Consider the following 21956-nt stretch of genomic DNA (forward strand, 5'->3'; position numbering starts at 1 on the left):
CCATACATCTATAAAACTACATTACATATGTATAGGTGTTTGTGTATGCTCAGTCATGTCCGACTCTTTTGCAACTCCATGGATTGTAACTTGGCAGGCTCCTCTGTCCATGGGATGACCCAGGCAAAAATGTGGGTTGCCCCTCCCTACCCCAGGGACAAATGAGCAAAACTTTTTTAACAAACAGTTCACTAAGGAAGATATCCAGGAGACAAACAAGTACATAATTATTCATGAATTACAATAATTTATTGATTAATGAATAATTAACATAATTGTTCACTTGGTTTAATGTTCTACTGTGGCTATCTTGAAATTCTTAATAATTTTATCTCAGAACTTGTGTTTTATAATTAAAGTCTGTTGAAACAGTGGAACATGTGCAATATATCTGCCATTACCTGCTGTCCCATTCACATATAGTGTTCAGGATACCTTGTAAACACATATAATGCCCTGCATGAAAATTTAGTTAGACTCAAATGTGGTAGAAGCAAGCAAGTCACATCTACGACTATCTAGGGGACAGATATCCCCTAGAAGTCACATTTTCTCTTTGAACCAGAATTGTTTCTAATGCAGAAGGAGGGCAATGGCATTCTAAGAAACAGGAATGAGAAAAAAACCTTGTCATACCCTTTCTTACTCCTGTTACTTTCTAGTATCAGTAAAATACTAATGGTGAAATTGATGATACTAATAAGCCAAAAGCAGAGAGGTGGTAGAATGTTGGTAGCATGTATGCACATCAAGACTTGAAGTAAATAATTAAATTAGTTTTATGTATTGGTTTCACTGTTTTCATAAGAGCAAACTACAGATGCATGTATAAGCTACAAAATACAAATTAAATAATTTTGATGATTCTCTGTATGAATTAAATGTTCTCATATTTGCATTTAAAACTGGCACTGTACAATGTAAAGATGAATGGTGAAAATCAAGCTAGCAATTTAAATTAAAGAGTTTTCTTTCCTTAAAAAGTATTAAATAGCAAATAAAAACACCATACTACTTTGCTGGTGGCTCAGCGGTGAAAGAATCTGCCTGCCAATGCGGGGGACACAGGTTTGACCCCTGGGTCAGGAATATCATCTGGAGAAGGAAATGGCAATCCACGACAGTATTCTTGCCTGGGAAATCTCATGGACAAAGGAGCCTGATGGGCTACAGTCCATGGGATCACAAAGAGTCAGACATAATTAGCGACCATCACAACCATCATACAAAAACACCATAGCAAGTTGACAGACTGAGAAAGATAGGAAAAAGTTTTATATTTTAGTATTTTTAGTAACTCTTTTTTCGTACCTGACACATTATATAGCTGACCATGTAAAAAGTATGCATTTAAGTTGTACATTTAAAAATTTACGAATTAAATTATACATTTACTGTATGACCAAGAAATCAATTTTTGGGGCTTCAGTGGAGAGTTATCAGGAGATAACCAGAGAGATATCCCAGAATGCTACCGACAGTGCTCTTGGAGCTAAGTAAGAGAACAGGTAAATCCTCATCAATCAGAATACAGATTTTTAATTTAATTCACCTGCTTTTAGTATGGTACACTAGCCCTACTATCTGTGTTAAGTAACCTCAAGTCCAGAGTCCCTCTGGCTCAAAATCTTCAAAGGGAAAACCTCTAGTCTTCTGCTGAGTAGGGGAATGTGGTCAGATTGCTTCAGAAGGTGGTCAAGAGATGGGGAACAGAAGGAAGGGGCCTGTTCCTTGTTTGAACTTTAAACCAAACCTCCAGTTTGTGACTCCTGCTGGTACCTCCAATTCCTGAGGCCTTCCAAGGTTTTGCCAAATGAATGAGTTTTTTTCTTAATGTTCCCAGCTACAGGCCCTTAACTTTCAGCTTCCTCTGGTCTGCTAAGAAGTCAGTTACCAAAAAAAAAAAAAAAAAGAAGTCAGTTAGCACTTACCTGATCGTATGCTTTCCAGATTCTAACCTATTTTTTGACAGTTCTCTTTGCTATTTTCTCTTCAGTTTTTATTTTGTTTGAGGATTTGTCTCTTTAAACACTCCTCTCCTGCCATTATTTTTGTGATATTTTTTGAGAGAGAAAGGATAAGTATATGTTACTGTTTAATTGCTAAGTTGTGTCTCACTCTGAGACCCCATGGACTGTAGCCCACCAGGCTCCTCTGTTCATGGGATTTCCCAGGCAAGAATCCTGGAGTGGGTTGCTGTTTTCTTCTCCAGAAGATCTTGCCAACCTATTTACCAGCCCACATCTCCTGCATTGTCAGGTGGGTTCTTTACCACTGAGCCACTCGGGAAGCCCTGGATAAATATATGCATGTATTCTATGCACAATCCGTTACTGAAAATAAGTAAAATTTGGAGGTCACTGTAAAGACTATTTTTTCAGCTCATTTTATTCTCTACAGACCTTTGTCACTAAAAAATTTATTTTACTTTTTGTATAAAACAATGCAACTTTTAAAAATCAATAGTGAACATACTAAAGAGATAAGAGAACATATAACATGTACCATATCCATAGGAGGAATAGAGACTGGTGTCTTCTCAGTAGAGATCTCTGCTCCCACTCAAAGAGCACTTTTGCAGCTGGTTATATGCACCATCAGGCAGCTGGTTATAATTGAAATCTAGTCCATGGTAGGGCATAGAGTTAAGCACCATGAACACCTAAACTAACCCCATGAAATCCCATCTGGGCATCAGCTTATCTGAGGACCTGAACTAACCCACCAATACACCTTGGTGACCCTTCTGCTCACCACTCTTGTTTACTTTTACTTACTTTTTCAGATTCAGTCCTATTGCTTCTACTCCCAGAAGTCTACCCCGAAACCATGGGTTGACCAACCAAAGTGGCATATTAAAAATCAGAGATATCACTTTGCCAACAAAGGTCCATCTATTCAAAGCTATGATTTTTCCAGTAGTCATGTATGGATGTGGGAGTTGGGCCATAAAGAAAACTGAGTGCTGAAGAAATACTTTCAAACTGTGGTGTTGGAAAAGACTCTTGAGAGTCCCTTGGACTGAAAGATCATACCAGTCAATCCTCAAGGAAATCAACCCTGAATATTCAGTGGAAGGACTGGTGCTGAAGCTGAAGCTCCAGTAGTTTGGCTACCTGATGAGATGAGCCAATTCATTGGAAAAGACCCTGATGTTGGGAAAGATTGAGGGAAGTAGAAGGGGGCAACAGAGGATGAGATGGCTGGATGGCATCACTGACTCAATGGACATGAGTGTGAGCAAACTCCAGGAGACAGTGAAGGATAGAGAAGCCTGGCATGCTGCAGTCCATGGGGTTGCAAAGAGTTGGACATGACTTGGCGACTGAAAACAAAAGCCAACAGGTGTTTTCTCAATAACTTAAATTCTCAAGTTGCAGCCTCTATCACTGTATCTACCACACTATATGTTTCATTATTTCAGAAGTCAGCACACTGCTTCTGTAAAGTTTATTGTTGGCAAATATTTTTAGTGTTCAGATCAAGAGACAAACTCTAAGATATGATGTAGGTACTTATATATAAGAGAGAAAACAAATTTTAATGACTTTTACTGAAAAAATTTGAGTACAGTTTTGGTGATACAGATAAACATCAGAATAGAATTCTTTTCGAAGGGATAACGTTTCTCTTAATTATGGTTCAAACTTAGTGTTCTCATTTATCAAATTGATGGCAAGTGTTTTTCTGTAAAGATCATTCTTAACTTGTAAGCTTGCAAAAACAGGCAGTGAAGTTTCCTGACCTCTGCTCTATTTGTTTAACTCTTTGTCTCTACTCTATTTTGAGATCCAGAACCTTGGTCATATTTATCTTTGAATTCCAAAGCAGTGAACTACCTGACACATTATAGGTGCTTAGTAACTTAAAATTTTCTTTTCAAGCAGTGAAGAGATTTGCTTTTTATCTTAATGAACAATACTTTGACTTTATGTGTTACCTTTCATGTAAGGATTTTCAGATCTATTGTCTCCTATCTATTATCTAATATGCAATAAGAAAAAGATTGGTTTTATTGTTCCTATTTTACTGATGGAAAAGTGACACAGAAGTATAGCCAAGATTAGAATTTGTTAATTCTAGTCTCAGCTATAGAAGGTTTTCAAAGGATTACAGTACGTTCTCAGGTGTATATGTCTCTTGTCTATTTCAAGAATTATCAATTATCAGAAAATTCAGAAGTGAAAGTAAACCCTATGGGCTGGTATAGGCAAGGAAATTACTGTGGCATTTAGCAGGGGGAAAGCGTTAAAAATCTGACTATAACTTAAAATTCCTAGAAATAATGTTCTGTGCTGAGTTTTCAAGTGGGAGACATCATATTTTTGAATAATATTTTTATGTATAATATATAATTTTGAAATGCAGTCTTAAAAGAGATATACCAAAATGAGTGTAATTACCATGAAGAAATGAGCAAACATGTGATTATTAGTCAAAACATGGTATAGGTTACTTTTATATCTGGTGCAGTTAGCAAAGGAATAGGGTGTTTTCATGTTTTTGTGGTCAGTAATTTCCTAAGAGATTCCACCCTAATCTTTGTTTGCTGTAAGTCCATTATCATCACATCAACATTATTATAGGGAACCCTCCTACACTGTTGGTGGGATTGCAAACTGATACATCCACAATGGAGAACAGTAGGGGGGTTCCCCAGAAAATTGTAAATAGAGCTACAGTGTGATCCAGTAATCCCACTCCTGGGCACATATCCAGGAATAAGCCCCAAATTTGAAAAGATTCATGTACCTCAATGTTCATCACAGCACTGGTCACAATAACCAGGACATGGCAGCAACCTAAATGTCTATCGATAGAAATCGATAAAGAGGATGTGGAACATTGTTATCTGTAATGGTATTATTATTATTTTTTTCCTTTAAAAGATTTGTTTTTATTGGAGTACAGTTGCTTTACAATGTTTTGTTAGTTTCTACTGTAGAGCAAAGTGAATCAGCCACACATACTCATACATCCCCCCTTTCTGGGGCTTCCTTCCCATGTAGGTCATCACAGAGCACTGAGTTGAGTTCCCTGAGCTATACAGTAAGCTCTCATTCAGTCCAGTTCAGTTCAGTCGCTCAGTCGTGTCTTACTCCTTGCAACCCCATGAACTGCAACACGCCAGGCCTCCCTGTCCATCACCAACTCCTGGAGTCCACCCAAACCCATGTCCATTGAGTTGATGATGCCATCCAACCATCTCATCCTCTGTCGTCCCCTTCTCCTCCTGCCCTCAATCTTTCCCAGCATCAGGGTCTTTTCAAATGAGTCAGCTCTTCGCTTCCGGTGGCCAAAGTATTGGAGTTTCAGCTTCAACACCACTCCTTCCAACAAACACCCAGGACTGATCTCCTTTAGGATGGACTGGTTGGATCTCCTCGCAGTCCAAGGGAATCTCAAGAGTCTTCTCCAACACCATGGTTCAAAAGCATCTATTCTTCAGCGCTCAGCTTTCTTTATAGTCCAACTCTCAGATCCATACATGTACTGGAAAAACCATAGCCTTGACTAGACAGACCTTTGTTGGTCTCATTATTTACCTATTTTATACATATCAGTAGTGTATATAAATCAATCCCAATCTCCCAATTCCTCCCACCCCACCTCCTCTCTTGGTGTCCATATATTTGTTCTTCCCATCTGTGTCTCTCTTTCTGTTTTGCAAATAAGTCCATCTATATAATTTTTCTATTTGGATTCCACATATGTGCATTAATATGCAATATTTGTTTTTCTCTTCCTGACTGACTTCACTCTGTTTTACCCTGTTGGTCCATCCAAGCCTCTACAAATGACCAGATTTCATCCCTTTTATGGCTGAGTAATATTCCATTATATATATGTACTCCAATCTTCTTTATCCATTCCTCTGTTGATGGACATTTAGTCCAACAATATTATTGAGTACTTTTTAGTTCTAATTTCTGGGGGTAAAAATAGTTGACCTGATCCTTGATCTTGGGAAGAGGGAATAAATATAGGCAGTATAGCAATAGACGGAGGCGTGAAGTAAAGACCAAAAGGTAGTCGAATAGTACTTGTCGGAGGAGTACAGGCAAGAGGATTTTCCGCAAGGGTGTGAATGTGTGTAGATTGGTTGGTAGCGAGAGGGTAGGGAAAGGCTTCCTGGAAGAGGTAACACTTAAACTGGGTCTTCCAGAAAGATAGTGGAGGGACTTCCCTGCAGTTCAGTGGTTTAGAATCCATGCTTTCCAAGGTGAGGTGAGGGGTGGGGGGTGAGCTGGCGATGCACACAGGTTTGATCCCTGGTTGGGGAACTTAAGATCCCACATGCTGTGTAGTTTTGATAGCACACTGACTGAAGTCACCCACCCTGGCCAGGCACCCTAGTAACCATTTGCATGAGTTGTTTTACGACAGGAGGTCCTGGTAAGGAACACGGAACTAATAAGCCACCACCAACCGGAAGAGTTCGGGAAAGGTCAAAAGGAGACACCACGTATCCGACCACCTCTCAGAATCCTTCTTGCGGGCATCCATCTTGGCTGAGCGATGCATGCACCACCAGAAAAGACTCTGAGTCAAAATGATTGGCTAAAGACAACTGGCAAACTCATCCCATCAACATAAAACCCGAGACTGCCAGCCAAGTGGCAGAGCGGTACTCCTGGGTTCCCTTACTCTACTGCTCTCCACCTGGGCGCCTCCTCCCAATAAAATCTCTTGCTTTTTCAGCTCATGTGTCTCCTCGGACAATTCAATTCCAAGTGTTAGACAAGAGTCCACTTCCGGGCCCTGGAAGGGGTCCCCCTTCCTGCAACAGCTTGGACAAAATACTAAAAAAATTAAAAAAAAGAAAAAAGTAATGGAGAAGGGATAAAACTCATGGAGAATGGCTTGAGCAAAACCACAAAGGTAGAAAGAATGTGGATGATGTGTTCAGGAAACAATAAATAGATCAGTTTATCTTGAGCAGAGGTTTATGTAAGGAAGTAACTGGAACACATTTGAAGTGTTAGGAATGTGAGGAGAAAGGCCAAATAAAAGAGTTAGAAAGTTTATCGGAGGAAATGGTGAGCTGTCAAAGCAGTATAAACAAGAAAATGGAGATGTCATAGGCAACAAGCATTGTAAGCAAGCTGAATCTTATCTCTTCCTGGACTGGAGCACTGAATACTGGATTATTTTTGTTGTAGCATGTGTTACATAAAAATGAAACATTCATGTCTTTGCTTTTTCATTGTGCTTTTTATCCAACAGAGTTGGTTTTCGAAAAAAACACAATTTTATCTGCAATGATTCAAGAGGAACTTGAAGATCTTTCAAGTGCTTCAACTCTGTGTCCCATTTTGGGATCAATTATGATACTGTGGATGAGCTGAAGTACAGCTTTAGAGAAAATTTGTGTGACTGAGAGCATTTTAATAGCTCATCATAATGTTAGGAGATATATGGCACCTTCTGCATTTAAGATTTTTACATCCTGTTCACTTTTTAAATACCATTGCAAAGCAATATTTTAATAGAATTCCTGGGAACTAAAGCTTTCAGTTTATTTTAACGTGGATTTGTTTTCCTGAGCAAAGTGAGAAATAAGTTATATGTGTACTTTGAAAATATACTCTGGATTTACTCAGTAAAAATGTTGCTCTGAGCTATTAGAAGACAAAGCTGTGTACAGATGAGCTTGATTTGATGAAGGTGTTGTGGGTGTCCAGTCGGAGGCTGACCCATCTTCCCTCTGTCCTCACCAGCTCATATTCGGAGTTAACCGGGGAGCCATCTGGCTGCCACATGTGCGGCCAGTTGCGTTCTCAACAGCGGTGGGAAATGTAAGAATTCTCCCAGAAGCACACTTGTCGAGTTCAACTTCCTCCCGCTAGTGTGGAGAAGTTCTCAGGATGCCAGATCGTTAAGCACCCTTTCCAGTGTGGGAGGCCCTTGAACCTCCCCACTCTCGCTGGCTTGAATAAATTCAGGTTGTTCCGCAAGCCTAGGCAAATACTCCATTGTGTTATTCTCCAGAGTAGTTTGACCTTGTACGCTTGAAGAATTCCTCCCCAAGACTTTCTTGCCCTCCCGGACGTTCACCCTTTTCAGAACTTTGAGGCCTAAATCCAGCCTGAAGAACGTGCACCCTGTTTCATCTCCTCTTAAGGTGGTGGTGGAAGAGGGGAAAGGGTCACCCCCCCCCCCACACACACACACAAGCTCCAGGCCCACGTGGGGTCCTGCAGAGTAGAGAGGACAGGATTCATTGGGTGGCATCTCAGCACTTCTTATTTGCATCCATAGAAAAATAAACACTTTATACAATAATTTCTTTCCTTCTTTCTGTGGTCAGCTGACATTCCTTTTGAATCAAGTGCTATATCTTAAGGGAGGGGAGAAAGATGCCATGGAGAAGCAAGCGGGGGTGGGGTGGGGGGAGGGGGTTTGAAACCAGCTGCTTTGAGGGGAGGCATCTCCTGTCCCACTTCTGACAATTGCAGTCCCTTTCCTTTTCTCTCCTTGTGTTTATTTCTTTTTCAAAACACTATGCATCTTTCTAGATTGCTTATATATGCGTTAATATATGATATTTGCCTTTCTCTTCCTCTAATTAAAAAAAAACTTTAAAAAAATATAAAAAACCACTACACATCTGATACCTTCTAATGGTCAGGAGACTCTTCACCTTAAAACTATGAGAACCAGGGACTTACCCTGGTGGTTCAGTGGTTAAGAATGGGCCTTGCAATCCAGAGGCCACGGGTTCAATCCCTAGTTGGGAACTAGGATCCCACATGATTTGGAGCAACTAATCCTCTATGCTGAAATTGCTGAGCCCTCCTCCACAACTGGAGAGTCTGTGCACCCCAGTGAAAGATCCCATCCCGCATAACACACTGAAGATCCCATGTGTTGCAACAAAAGCCCAAATAAATCAATAAATATTAAAAAAACAAAACAAAACTGCTAAATGAGCCAGAAGGAAGTAGGTTGGTTACATGTATCAAATAATCAGAAAAGTCACTTCAGTCCCAAATGGACCTACTTATTGTGAAATGAAAGTTTTAGTTGCTCAATTTATGTCCAACTCTTTGCCACCCCATGGACTGTAGCCCGCCAGACTCCTCTGTCCATGGGGATTCTCTAGGCAAGAATATTGGAGTGGGTTGCCATGCCCTCCTCCAGGGGATCTTCCCAACCCAGGGATCAAACCCGGCAGATTCTTTACCATCTGAGCCACCAGGGAAGTCCTGACACTGTGAATACAGAAAACAAAAAAGTAAACATATTTTAGCATGTACAATCTGGTCACTTAATTGCCTGGACTACAAATAATGCTGCTACCATGGACACATTTTCTTTCAGGTATTCTGAATTTCCCCTTTCCTGAAATTTTCACAATAATTTTACCTAGCGACTTCCACACTTTTTTGTACCTCCCCTGTAGCTTATAAATGAATGAAATGCTTCTGTGAGAAGCTGAAACTTTCTTGTAAGGAAACAGTAAATCGACACAATTGTGAATAAAATTCCTTTCTTCAATATTAAGCTCCACTTCTTTTACTTTTTGCAGAGCTTCCCATGACATTGGTCTCCACCAACGTATTTGCTCTCAGGTCTGGCACACTTGTTCCTCTCACTGTATCTGTTCAGCACCTCACCATTATTTACTCATTAATCGCTCAGTGTATGTGACACATGCCAGGAGTTATGTGGGGGTCTTTAATATGTTTGAGAGGAAGAAAGAAAGAAACATCACAGTACAAGGTAGTATTTGACTGGTGCCATAAGAGTGATACAAAGAAGTCAAAGCATTTAGATCACACACACACACGCACGCACAGAAGTAGAAGTGGCTTTGGGGGAGTGCCTGCATGAGTAGTTTCACCTAGAGGAATTCTGGGCAGGCTTTATGGTAGAAGTGGAACATGAACTTAACCTTAGATAGGTAGGATTTCAACAGAGGGAATTCTAAACAAAGGAACAGTGTTATCCAAGGTAGGAATATGGAAATATGGGAAAGAATGTGTCATATATAGGGAATGATTTGCTGTATAGTTTAACTTATAGTATGGGCATATTACAGCAGTTAGGACTGGTGAGTAGATTGGCATCAGATTTTAGAAGTGTTAAGAAACTAGAACTTTATTCCAAAGGCATTAATTCTTAAGCTTTTCGAGCAGGATTACACCATCCTACATTATTATTATGATTATTTTTAAAAAAGGAGAGGTAGAATGAATAGGCAATCCAGGAAGGATCAAATAGGGGGATTTACCAAAGGCTAAATCAGTTTAGCCTCTTTTTTGAGAACATTGTGGTGTTCTAAGCAGGAAGTGATAAGTGCCCAAACTAGAATGATAAATATTAGAATTGGGGTGGCGGGGATGAGTGATCCATCATGAACTGCAAAGGAAGAAGCAATTTCTATTTACTCTAACCAGATTGTCAGTTCCTGATAGCAAGGATTGTGTCTGCATTTTGTCTCCCCAGTGCCCAGTACATGGCTTGATCCAGACAAATGTTTTATGGTGAATAAATGTCCTCCTTTATTATCTACTTCATTGAATTTCTTATTGTCTGCTTTCAAATAATTATGTCTTCATAAGCTACTATTAATATATATGTACTTTTCCCCCCAGCAAAGCTAGTTTCTGTAAAGAACAGAACTCCATAATGTTAGAGCAGCTTTTCATTCACTGTAAATCAAAAGAGAAACAACAATGAAGAGCCAATTCTGGAAAAGAGGGTGGAGGTTTTGGTGAACTGCTCTCAGTAAAAATAATGAAAGCGCTTTTGAAACTGAACTCATTTGCCTGGAGCACATGTGAGTCTGGTTTGTTAACGCATGATAGAATGATTATTAGAAAGACTACCACTACTAATAATAAGTGTCATATTATTCACAGTATATCCTTAAAAGTCATGATACGCAGCAACAGAGAGTCGCCTAGGAGACTGAACAGGGTTTTTACTACAATGAGAGAAGAATGTAATGTGCTTTGCTCTATTTCTGATGTGAACTCTGTATAAGAGCAAGAAGGTTTCATTCCTTCATGTTCTTTAGTTGCTAAGTTGAGTCCGACTCTTGTGACTCCATGGACTGCAGCCCACCATGTTCCTCGGTCCGAGGGATTTCCCAGGCAAGAATACTGGAATGGGTTGCCATTTCCTTCTCTAGGGGATCTTCCCAGCCCAGGAATCAAACCTGTGTCTCCTGCATCGGCAGGCAGATTCTTTACCACTGAGTCGCCTGGGAAGCATCCTTCATTCCTTGCACAGTTCATTAAGTATACTCCATGATGTTTTAGCCCTGCACAGAAAAGAATCCACTAACAGTATGAAAATGGTTTTAAGTTTATTTTGAATTGAAAATAGTATACCAAGCTTTCTACCATGAAATCAGTGAGAATTATTGCATGTTATTGGGTTTTTTTTTTTTTCTCTCTTCTGTTTTGTAATGCTTGCTGCATCAGTTAAAAAGAGGAATGTCAATAAATTACTACTTAACTACTTCAGATTAGCTGTTAGCAAGATAAGGGTGCTGAATGGTGCTTAGCTCCAAATGGTGAAATTGACCTCATTTAAACTACCAAATAAAACAGGCAGATTTATCAGGTATTCCCTAAAGTAAATATTTAGGAGTATTTGACAAGTAGGTATAACTGATTCTATCCAAACCTTACAATAAGAATTCCATTATAAATTGCAATAAATATTGAAAGAAGATGTGTCCTTCAATTGAAATATTTCATTTAAGGAAAATGGAATGTATTTCTAAGAGGGAAAGATTATTTTATAACATATCTAAACTGAATAGGTACACACTGGTGGACTTTGGAAAATATTTAAAATATCTAGCAATTGAGATTTGCTAACTACAGGGTTCTATCAAAACTGAGACTTAGAGTAAATCATTCATTCATATTTAAAAGTCTTGCTATTCTTCTTGAAATGTATGTGTATATATTTACATGAGTTTCCCAGGTGGCTCAGGGTAAAGAATCCGCCTGCAGTGTAGGAGATGCAGGTTTTAATCCCTGGGTCAGGAAGATCCCCTGGTTAAGGAAGTGGCAGCCCACTCCAGTATTCTTGCCTGGGAAAGCCCATGGACAGAGGAGTCTGGCAGGCTATCGTCCATGGGGTCACAGAAGAGTTGGACACGACTTAGCAACTAAACAGCAACAAGAATATATGATGTACATATGTGTATATATACATGTTTTATACACAATATAGTGATCTTTAATTTATTATAATTTAGTAGAGCAGAATTTTTTACTCTTTTAAAGATATTTTTATTTTATACTGGAGTACAGTTTATTAACAATGTTGTGTTTCATGCACGTCGCAGGGTGATTCAGTCATACATGTATTTATTTCAAATTCTTTTCTCATTTAGGTTATTACAGAATATTAAGCAGAGTTCCCTGTGTAGTATAGCAGAATTTTGAAACAAAATGTTTACTGCTGGTAACACATGATTGTGTGTGTGTGTTAGTCACTCAGTCATGTCCAGCTGTTTGCTTCCCCACGGATGATAGCCTGCCAGGCTCCTCTGTCCATAGAATTCTCCAGGCCAGACTACTGGAGTCGGTTGCCATTCCCTTCTCTAGGGGATCTTCCAGCCCAGGGATGGAACATGGGTCTCCCACATTGCAGGCAGATTCTTTACCTTTGAGCCACCAGGGAAGCTTTATCATATGATTAATAATGTCCTAAATTTAAAAACTGGTGGTGTTATATAAGGACAGTGAGTGGGCATGAAAGGCAAAGAGCAGAACATGTTTGAATAGTATAGTTTCAAAAGCTTCAAAATTAAAATGGTGTGTTTTTCCCATTCCTCTACTTACTTTTTCTTCAACAGTAAACACTGCATTATATTTTATACAAATGATTCAAAGCTGAGCAGGGAAAAGAAGAAGAGTTCAATCTGAAGAGAGACCATTTGTTGGAAGCATGAGGCTCTGGTATAATATAATGGGCTGGTAGGACAGCACGAGAAAACCAAACTTGGAATAAATCTAATAAAAGAGATATCTCCCAATAAGCATTTCCAACTAGACAAGACATTTTTGTTTTGAAAGATGGGCATTATCTCTCTTAACAAGACATGCTAGTCATGGAAGAGCTAGAAAAGCAAAGCTGCTGGATTTGGTTAAGCCTGAAGATAAACTTTTTGGAATGTCTCAATGGAAAAAGGAAGGGAAAAAAGTGTTCATTTTCTTTTTCATTTCGCTTCAGTAGCAGACATGTGCCATTGGGCTCTGATAGTAAAATGGATGCGCACATTTTACTTTCACGGTCAATGTGAGACATAATGCAATAGACAGAGAAACTAGTCATAACTGGGTTTACGGCAGACCTTCAGTTCACAAAATGCACAAGCCTGAACAAGCCAAGATGAGTCACTTCATGAGGTCGTATCCTAGTATTGCATAAAAATTTCTGGTGAATGGCCTCTGTGGACTCTAAAATATCCCTATAAATGATCAAAAACTGTATGCTAGACATTTCCTGAAAGTTTTATATCTCCTTGAAAGTAAGGCATACTCTATAATTTTCTCAGGGTATCAAGTTGTACATTTAGTTGCAAAATATCAAAAATATACTTTATAACAAAAAGAAAGCAGTAAAATAAATCTTCTAAGAGGTGATGTAAATTTTTCTGGATGAGAAAGTGGTTCAGCTTAACTCTGGTAAATGAGAAACTTCTTCTGTGCAGGTTAAACCACTGATGCTGATAGGAAGGAAAAATGAAGAGCCAACAGCTTGGTTATCTGTTGAGTTCTGTGATCACCCCGAGTGAGTCCCTGGTTTTTCCTATGTCACTGGGCAAATCTCATACTAATCTCTTTTTGTCTTCATTTCCTCAGCTATTAAAAAGGGGATAATAATACCAGTCTGTTTCAGAGGGGTGTGGTGGGAATCAATTAAGGCCCATAAAGTGTTTCAAAGGCCAAAGATGAAAGACACCATGCTAAGTACAAAGCCTTGTGCTTGGCCCTGCAGTTGATGGAATATAAAAACTCATTTAATGTTGACAAAATTATGAAGCATCTAAATTTTCAAGCAAGAATTCTGAAATAAGAGTATACTTTCTCGAACCTATGTGACTTAAATATATGAATTGATTCATAAGTGTGATTTATTTAAGTGCTCTATATTTCATTTCTCAACCTAGGCTAATCAAAGACTAGAAGACTGGTTTGAAAATAGCAATTATAACCAGTTAGAATTTTTGAAATATGTTTTATTCACTTTTTGTTTCACCTCTGTATGTTCTTTGTTGTTTATTGTTATTTAGTTGCTAAGTCACATCTGACTCTTTGCAACCCCATGGACAGTGGCCCCCCCCAGGTCCCTCTGTCCATGGCATTTCCCAGGCAAGAATACTGGAGTGGGTTGCCATTTCCATCTCAAGGGTATCTTCCTGACCCAGGGATAGAACATACCTCTCCTACATTGCAGGTCGACTCTTTACCACTTAGTCACCAGGGAAGCCCTGTATATTCATCAGTGAGTTAACCAGTTATTTGTTTCCAAAGAATGACCAAGTCGAGAGGAACATCTTTGGGGGGGGGGGGGTACCTGGAAGAATGAAACATCTAATGTGTTGCCATCATGTAGCATCAAGACAACGATTCAGCTTTGAATAAAGTTGTTATTAAATTCTGCCTGAGTCAGGACATTTAATAAAGGAAAATATATTTTCTCTAAATGTTTGAATTTAAGAGCCAGTTTAGAAAGAATATATGAAAACAGCATTTTTCATTTTCGGAAATATGGCTCCTATTGCACCACCTCACATGATATATTAAGTTTCTTGGATGCTAAATGGCTAATGTGAAAACAAAGACTATGATGAATCAGTTACCTCTATGTTCTGTATTAAGAAAAAAATACTTGTCACCTATTTTAAATGAAACCAAAATTGCATTTTGGTTTCATTTAATTTCAACCAGTAGCACTAAGTAAATGAACAGTTTTACCCTTTGAAATATCCTTAAGTTTATCAGTAGTTTGTAAATGATTATAACTAGAGCCAATAAGACTCTCAAGATATTATTTCCTAATTAAACAATTGCTCAACTGGATGAAACCTTGGATGACATAAATTAGCAATGAAACTGTCATACCTCAGAGTTCTACCTTTCTTAGGCATTTAAAAATTAGTATGAGCCTTTGGTGACAATCTTTCCTTGGGTTGATTCATGGGAAGAATTTCTTACTGTTTATTTTGCTTTGGGTTGAGCTGTAAAACTACTCTACAATAATATAACTTAGGAGGTTGTTATTTTAGAATTATTATATCCTGTGTTGGTTGTGGTCAAGAAAAAGACAGGCTGAAAAACAAGTAATATACCTTTAAAAACATTTACTATTGCCATCAAAAAGAAAAAAAAAGATTTAGTTTCTTTCCAGTTAGAATGTCATTAATAATTCACTTCATATAATTTTTGCCATTGTTGTTAAAAACTCATTTATCTTTTACCCCAAATTCTGAATGTAAACATTAACTGTCAAGGTTGATAGCCTTGCAATTACCCAGCTTAATTTTGGCTAGAAGATGAATGATTCACTGCTTTCTTGTGTGTGATGAGTGCGCAGAGCTCTGTATTTTAAGTAGCTCTCTCCCAGAGGGCAAATCTTGTGGGTTTCACTGCCCAGCCCATTCAGAAAAAAATAAAACTCATGGAGGTTACGGCTGAATACTGACCGAAATGACATTGGAGGGACATCTTATAACTTGATGATTTTGCCAGTGTTATTAAAATGGTTTTTCATTTTTCACATTGTTAAATTTAAATTTTTTAAGGATTTTTCAGGCATTAGGAAATATTGTCAAAGTTATCTTTTGGTTTAGTTATTTGTTTTGCATACCGAAAACTTTAAAAGGCTCCATAATGAATAGACACCCTATTTTTGCTTTGCCCAGCATCTAGCTCTTTTTGTATTCATAGTTCTGTAGTCTGTGAAGCAAAAATGTTTCTCCTTTCCCTGGGTCTGTTATATACTATCTCTTTTAGTTGACAGAAGTAAACTGTTTTTATCTCCAGTGACTGAATCAGCAATTATTCTGCAGGTCCCTCTGCCCAAAAAGTGCTTAAAAACATTCCTCTATTTATTTCTGCTAAATAATATACAAGACTAAAAGCAGATCTTTTCATTCTTTTTGATGCACATGTGTTTTATTATATCAGATAGTTGATGAGTATGCCTTATTAGAATATCATCTAGAATTTTGTAAAGAAAGACTGAAGCATTCCGTTTAATACAGTTCAGCAAAGGTGTATTCAGAATGATTCATCCTGAGAGGAGGAGGGATAAGTAAAAGTTCTCTGTCCTCAAGGACCTTGATGTGTTTCTGAGATAGCACAGGAGGTATTTGTTCAGTTTGAAAAAATGACAAGCTAATTATTGCTGTAGACTGTAAAATGCTATGGCCCAAACCAATGAAATCCACACTCAGAACAGAATATAATTTTGTATACAGAATAATCTCTTGGGATCTTCAAATTAAATTCTTTTATTTTATTAATGAAATTCCAGATATTATAAGGAATGATGTGATCAGTAATACATTTGTATCTAATGGTCACATTCTTGATTTTTCATGACCCCAAGGGATGCAAAGATAATTCATAGATACTCCTCACCCTTAATTTAGCTAATAGCATCTGTATTTTCCCTTCCCAAACTTTTAAACTTTTAATAATGAATAAAATTTAAATGTGTTTTTTCCCCCATGTGATAGTTACTATGTTTGTTTAGGTAGTAAAGAATCAGCTGCCAATGCAGGAGACGTGAGAGATGTGGGTTTGATCCCTGGGTTGGGAAGATCCCTTGGAGTAGGAAGTGGCAACCAACTCCAGTATTCTTGCCTGAAAAATCCCATGGACAGAGGAGCCTGGCAAACTACACTCTGGGATCACAAAGAGTCAGACACAACTGAGCGACTGAGCAGGAGCATGAAGTAACCTAAAGAATAAAGGGTTCCAAGAATAAAATTTATGTAATATAGAATAATGAAAATATATAAAATAGCAGCATTTAATTGCTCAAGAATTGACTGCAAGCTAAGGTATTCATTGAACTCTGATTTAGCATAAGAAATTGTTATTAAGCTAATGAGCATTTTTTGAGCCACATTCAAGACCTTATGCATAGGTGTTTAGGACTCAAAAATGAAAACCTATGATCCTTACTCTTAAAGAATTCAGTCTAGTGGAAGAGGTAAATGCATGAGGAAATAAATTGAATACACAAAAATAAGTGCTGTGGTAGATGCTGAGAACATCAAGGATGGCTTGATAGAGGAGGTGAGTCCTTTTTAGAAAAAAATGTTTTCCATTTCTTATTTTATTTCTCTTTTTAAAATTTATGTTTTAATTGGAGAGTCACTGCTTTACAATGGTGTGTTGGTTTCTGCTGTATAACAACACAAATCACTCATAATTAGATAATCTATTTCTTCCCAACCCCCCATCCCCTCCCTTTCAGTCATCACAGAATGCCAGGCTGGGCTCCCTGGGTTATATAGTAGCTTCCCACTGGCTATCTGTTTTACACATGATCATGTATATATGTCAGGGCTACTTTCTCAGTTCGTCCTACCCGCTCCTTCCCCCGCTGTGTCCAAAAGTCCATTCTCTACATCTGTGTGGGAGGTGAGCTCTTGATATTCTTGAAGATAGAATGGAAATTTGCTGTATGTAGCAGAGGGAGAAAGGGCATTTCAGGCAAAGAGAACAAAATGTGCAAAGACATTGCGTTTTGAAAAGATATGTGAGAAGTTCATTGTGGCTTGGACCTTGGGGTTGTGGTAGGGAGTGGGAAATGAAATTGGAACAGCATATTGGTTACACCATGAAGGGCACCATACCCAGACAAAAGAATCTGGGCCTTTATAGAGCAGCTAGTGGGAAATCAAGGGAAACTGTTAAACAAAAGGAAAGATGTAATCGCATTTTCTAAGAAGATAACTGTGGCAGGAAAATGGAGTGGAGGTGAGATTGAGGTGGGGCTGAGAGACCAGATAGAGCACCGTGTCATTAATTTGGGATAGAAATCAGAAAAGCCTGTATTAATTAGAGGCAGTAGAAATGGGGGCTAATGGTCATACTTTGAATGTATTTCTGAAAGAAAATAGATAGGATTTTGGTGTAGATGGTTAAGAAGAGGACTCCAGAATCAGTTTTTTGCTTGAGAGATTTGAGGATGTTAATTCCATTAACCATGAAAAGAAAGGAGGGAATGTTTTCATTTAGTTACTCAATCATGTCCGGCTCTGTGACCCCATGGACCATAGTCCGCCAGGCTCCTCTGTCCGTGGGATTTTTCAGGTAAGAATACTGGAGTGGGTTGCCATTTCCCTCTCTGGGGAATCTAGGGATTGGGCCCAAGTCCCTTCCATTGGCAGGTGGGTTCTTTACCACTGAGCCACCTGGGAAGCCCAAGTTAGGAATGAAAAGATATATTTATTTCAGGTTTTTTTTTAAGTGCCTGTTGAAATAGCCAAGTTGACAGGCATTTGAAAAACCTGGTCTGGGACTTGAAGACAGGATAGAACCGGAGATACAGACTTGGGAACCATGAGCATCTAAAACGGCTTCTAGGATGTGGATGAAATCATATATCTAAAAGTGTAGAAACTGGCAAAAGACAGGAGACTCCTAGGTCAGAGAAGGAAGACTATTACGTATAGCACATCAGGCAGCACAGGCTTTGTGTTCAGGTCATTTGTGCGCCCACAAGCCTTAGGGAGCTGATGTGCAGTGGTCCAGGCGAATACTACACGAGCAGGAGGGGTTCCATCACAGCGGAGGGACCCTGAGTTTAGGAGCCCCCAATCAGTGATAAGGGACCTGCAGCCTTTGCCCAACATTATCTTAATTGTGCTCTGCAACAAACAAATGTGCCCTCTGCTCTAAAGAGACACACTCCTTCAGTCTTTCAGGGTTGATCTCTTACAAACATCCTTGAAAAGATTATCCGGTGGTGTGTGGGTCAGGGGAGTCAGTTCCTTTGCTTGCATGATAGGCAGAAACGTGAGAGATCCATGGAGGACAGTTTCCCAGCAAGTAGTTTCTAAGTATTCTTTTCTTCCTGTCTCTCTTAAACCTTCCCTGCAACTTTTTTTTTTTTTTTCCTTTTCCTGGCCACACTGCGTGGCAAGCTGACCAGGGGTCCACCCCGTGCCCCTGGGTTGAAAGTGCAGAGTCTTAACCACTGGACCACCAGAGAAGTCCCTAAATCCTTCCTTTTTGTGTTTCTTATTGTCTCCTCTTTATTCGCTTTTAAGGTATGATTTAATCCACCAGAAGTATTTTTCAGTAATAGGTATCTCTAGTGACAAAATTCAGTAGAAATAAAAAATATATCTTTAAACCTATGAAAATAAAAATCCAGGCCCCAAAGTGTTACAGCAGGAAAGGGTTGCAAAATAAGTATTTTTTGAATGCATTATTGAAGTAGATACTTTACTGTCTTTATTATTATTTTTTTTTTAGACTAGAAAGAAAAATCACTTTATTCTAATTAAATCACAAACAATAACATCAGAAAAGCACGCTTAAGAGGCCACAACCACCTCTTCTGCCCAATCCCAAACTCAATGCCATCTCAATGAACTTCTATATAGTGACAACGCCCTCTTCCACTGCAATCGTGAAGAACAAAAGCTATTAATGATTAAGGAGAGGTTTAACAGGTGGTCTCACAGTTCACATCTTCACTACTAATTATATTTTAAATGCTAAATCGACATGGTCACAAGAGGTGATTTTTCATGTCTTCAACTGGAACTTCTTGATTAAGCTAATCCGTTGGCCAATCTGCACTGTTTCAGCACCTCGCTGAAACGCTCGCAAAGTTTAAGGTCACCCTGGCTCTGGGCATACTCCAGAAGCTGCTCCACCTCACAGAAGCAGGGGCCGTCCTGCTGCAGCTGTGCCGGCTGGGTCCCCTCAGCACCTCGCTGAAACGCTCGCAAAGTTTAAGGTCACCCTGGCTCTGGGCATACTCCAGAAGCTGCTTCACCTCATAGAAGCAGGGGCCGTCCTGCTGCAGCTGTGCCGGCTGGGTCCCCTGAGGCTCCTGGTAAGTGATGCCAGGCCTTGAGGGTTCAGCACTGCTTCCTCCACTGAAGCCCCCAGTGATGGCGTGACCCAGAGTGTGGCCGACGGCAGAACCCACAGCCACGCCAGCAGCAGTGGTGGCCATCTGGGCCATCAGACCTGGCTGTCGGGGAGCAGCGGCAGGGGAGCCAACAGCAGATGGTGGAGCCACTGCTGGTGGCTGAGCTGCGGGCGCTGGCCTGGGCGCTGCTCTCATCTGAGGCGCTCGGCTGGCAGGAGGGGCCACGCGGGCAGTGCGGCTTCGGCTTCCACGAGGCATCTTGACTGCACTCCTAAGCGACGTAGACAAGCGGGACACTCAGAGTTCACTGCCTTTAATAAAAATTCAACATCAGGAACAATCGGTCTTTTAACATTTTTGATTGTTTAATTTATTTTTGGCTGCGCTGAGTCTTTGCTGCTCCAGTGGACTTTCTCCGGTTGCAGAGAGCTGGGGCTGCTCTCTAGCTGCGGTGCGTGGACTTCTCATTGCTGTGGCTTCTCTTGTTGCGGAGCGTGGCTCTGGAGTGCCAGGGTCGGTAGTTGTGGCGCATGGGCTTGGTTGTCCCATGTGGAATCTTCCTGGACCAGGGATCAAACCTGTGTCCCCTGCATTGGCAGGTGGAGTCTTAACCACTTAACCATTAGGGAAGTCCAGGAACGATCTTCTTGACAAAATCTCATGCACTGTTTATGATTAAGCTTAATTACAGTTATGCTTTGTGTAAAGGCAATTTCTAAAGTCACAACAATATTATGCTTAGTGAAATGTTAGACACAGAAAGACAAATACTGTACCTATCATTTATCTAAGTCTAAATCTGGAATCTAAACATTAAAACAAATGAATAAACATAACAAAACAGAAACAGACTCATACACGTAGAAAACGAACTAGTGGTTACCAGTGGGATGGGGGAAGGGGGGGAAGTAGACATAGGGAACTTAGAGATACAAACTACTACGTATAAAATAAATAATCTACAGGGATATATTGTACATCACAGAGAATACTGCCAATATTTAGAGGAGTATAATCTATAAAAATAGTGAACCACTATGTTATATACCTGAAACTAATGTAATGCTGTAAATCAACTATACCTCAATAAAGATATTCATTAATTAAATTACTAAATAAACTTTAAAAATGAGCGTAAATAATAGGTATAGAAGTCTGCCACACAGTAGATGCTCAAGAGAAAGTGAAAGTCATTCAGTCGTGTCCAACTTTTTGCAGCCCCATGGACTGTACAGTCCATGGGATTCTCCAGGCCAGAATACTGGAGTGGGTAGACGTTCCCTTCTTCAGCGGATCTTTCTAAACCCAGGGATTGAATATTTCAGACAGATTCTTTACTAGCTAAGCCACCATGGAAGCCCATAGATGCTCAAGTGTACTTGTTAATATTATTGTTGTGACTGATTTGTGTTATTGTGACACTCTAAGTAATTGCCAGTAATAAAATGAGTATTACAAAAAATAAAATCACAACAAAATTATTTTATTTGGTTTTGCCTTAGTTACAAAATTCATAGGCAAAATCAAAACAAAATAAAATAATTATTACTAAATTTAATAATATGTGATGTGGTCATTAATAGTAGAAGTCATAAATTTCTGTATGATAATGTCAGTGTATTAGTTTTACTTGATGGACACACACACATAATTTTTCACTGTAAATATTAGAAGATTAGGGTCAAACTACAAACTGTCCCAAATCTGGATGACTGTATTGCACTGTGGATAGCATTATTGCTATTCATTTAGTTATTCCTCTCCTCTATTTTTAGGCAAGCAAGAACATTGCGCTTACCTACCTCCTTGAGATGAGGTGTAGCCATGTGGTTAGCTTTGACTTACGTAACTGTGTG

General features: G+C 39.2%; 1 protein-coding gene across 1 annotated transcript; it reads right to left on the reverse strand.

Annotated features, from left to right (window-relative positions):
• Positions 1-19474: 19474 nt before the first annotated feature.
• On the reverse strand, positions 19475-20397 carry LOC136152828 (coiled-coil-helix-coiled-coil-helix domain-containing protein 2-like). The gene is made up of 2 exons (XM_065914265.1): positions 19936-20397; positions 19475-19813 (listed from the first exon to the last, which is right to left on the reverse strand). The coding sequence occupies exons 1-2, from the start codon at positions 20356-20358 to the stop codon at positions 19775-19777; spliced, it is 462 nt and encodes a 153-aa protein (XP_065770337.1). The 5' UTR covers positions 20359-20397; the 3' UTR covers positions 19475-19774.
• Between the last annotated feature and the right edge of the window lie 1559 nt (positions 20398-21956).

Source organism: Muntiacus reevesi, chromosome 22 (genome assembly GCF_963930625.1).
Source record: "Muntiacus reevesi chromosome 22, mMunRee1.1, whole genome shotgun sequence".
Taxonomy (NCBI): Eukaryota; Metazoa; Chordata; class Mammalia; order Artiodactyla; family Cervidae; genus Muntiacus; species Muntiacus reevesi.

Bases quoted from the DNA above. Each gene is read 5' to 3' on its own strand.
- LOC136152828 (XM_065914265.1), bottom strand. From the start codon at position 20,358: ATGCCTCGTGGAAGCCGAAGCCGCACTGCCCGCGTGGCCCCTCCTGCC. The intron at 19,814-19,935 runs GTGCTGAGGGGA...CGTTTCAGCGAG, and splicing joins TTTGCGAGCGTTTCAGCGAG to GTGCTGAAACAGTGCAGATT.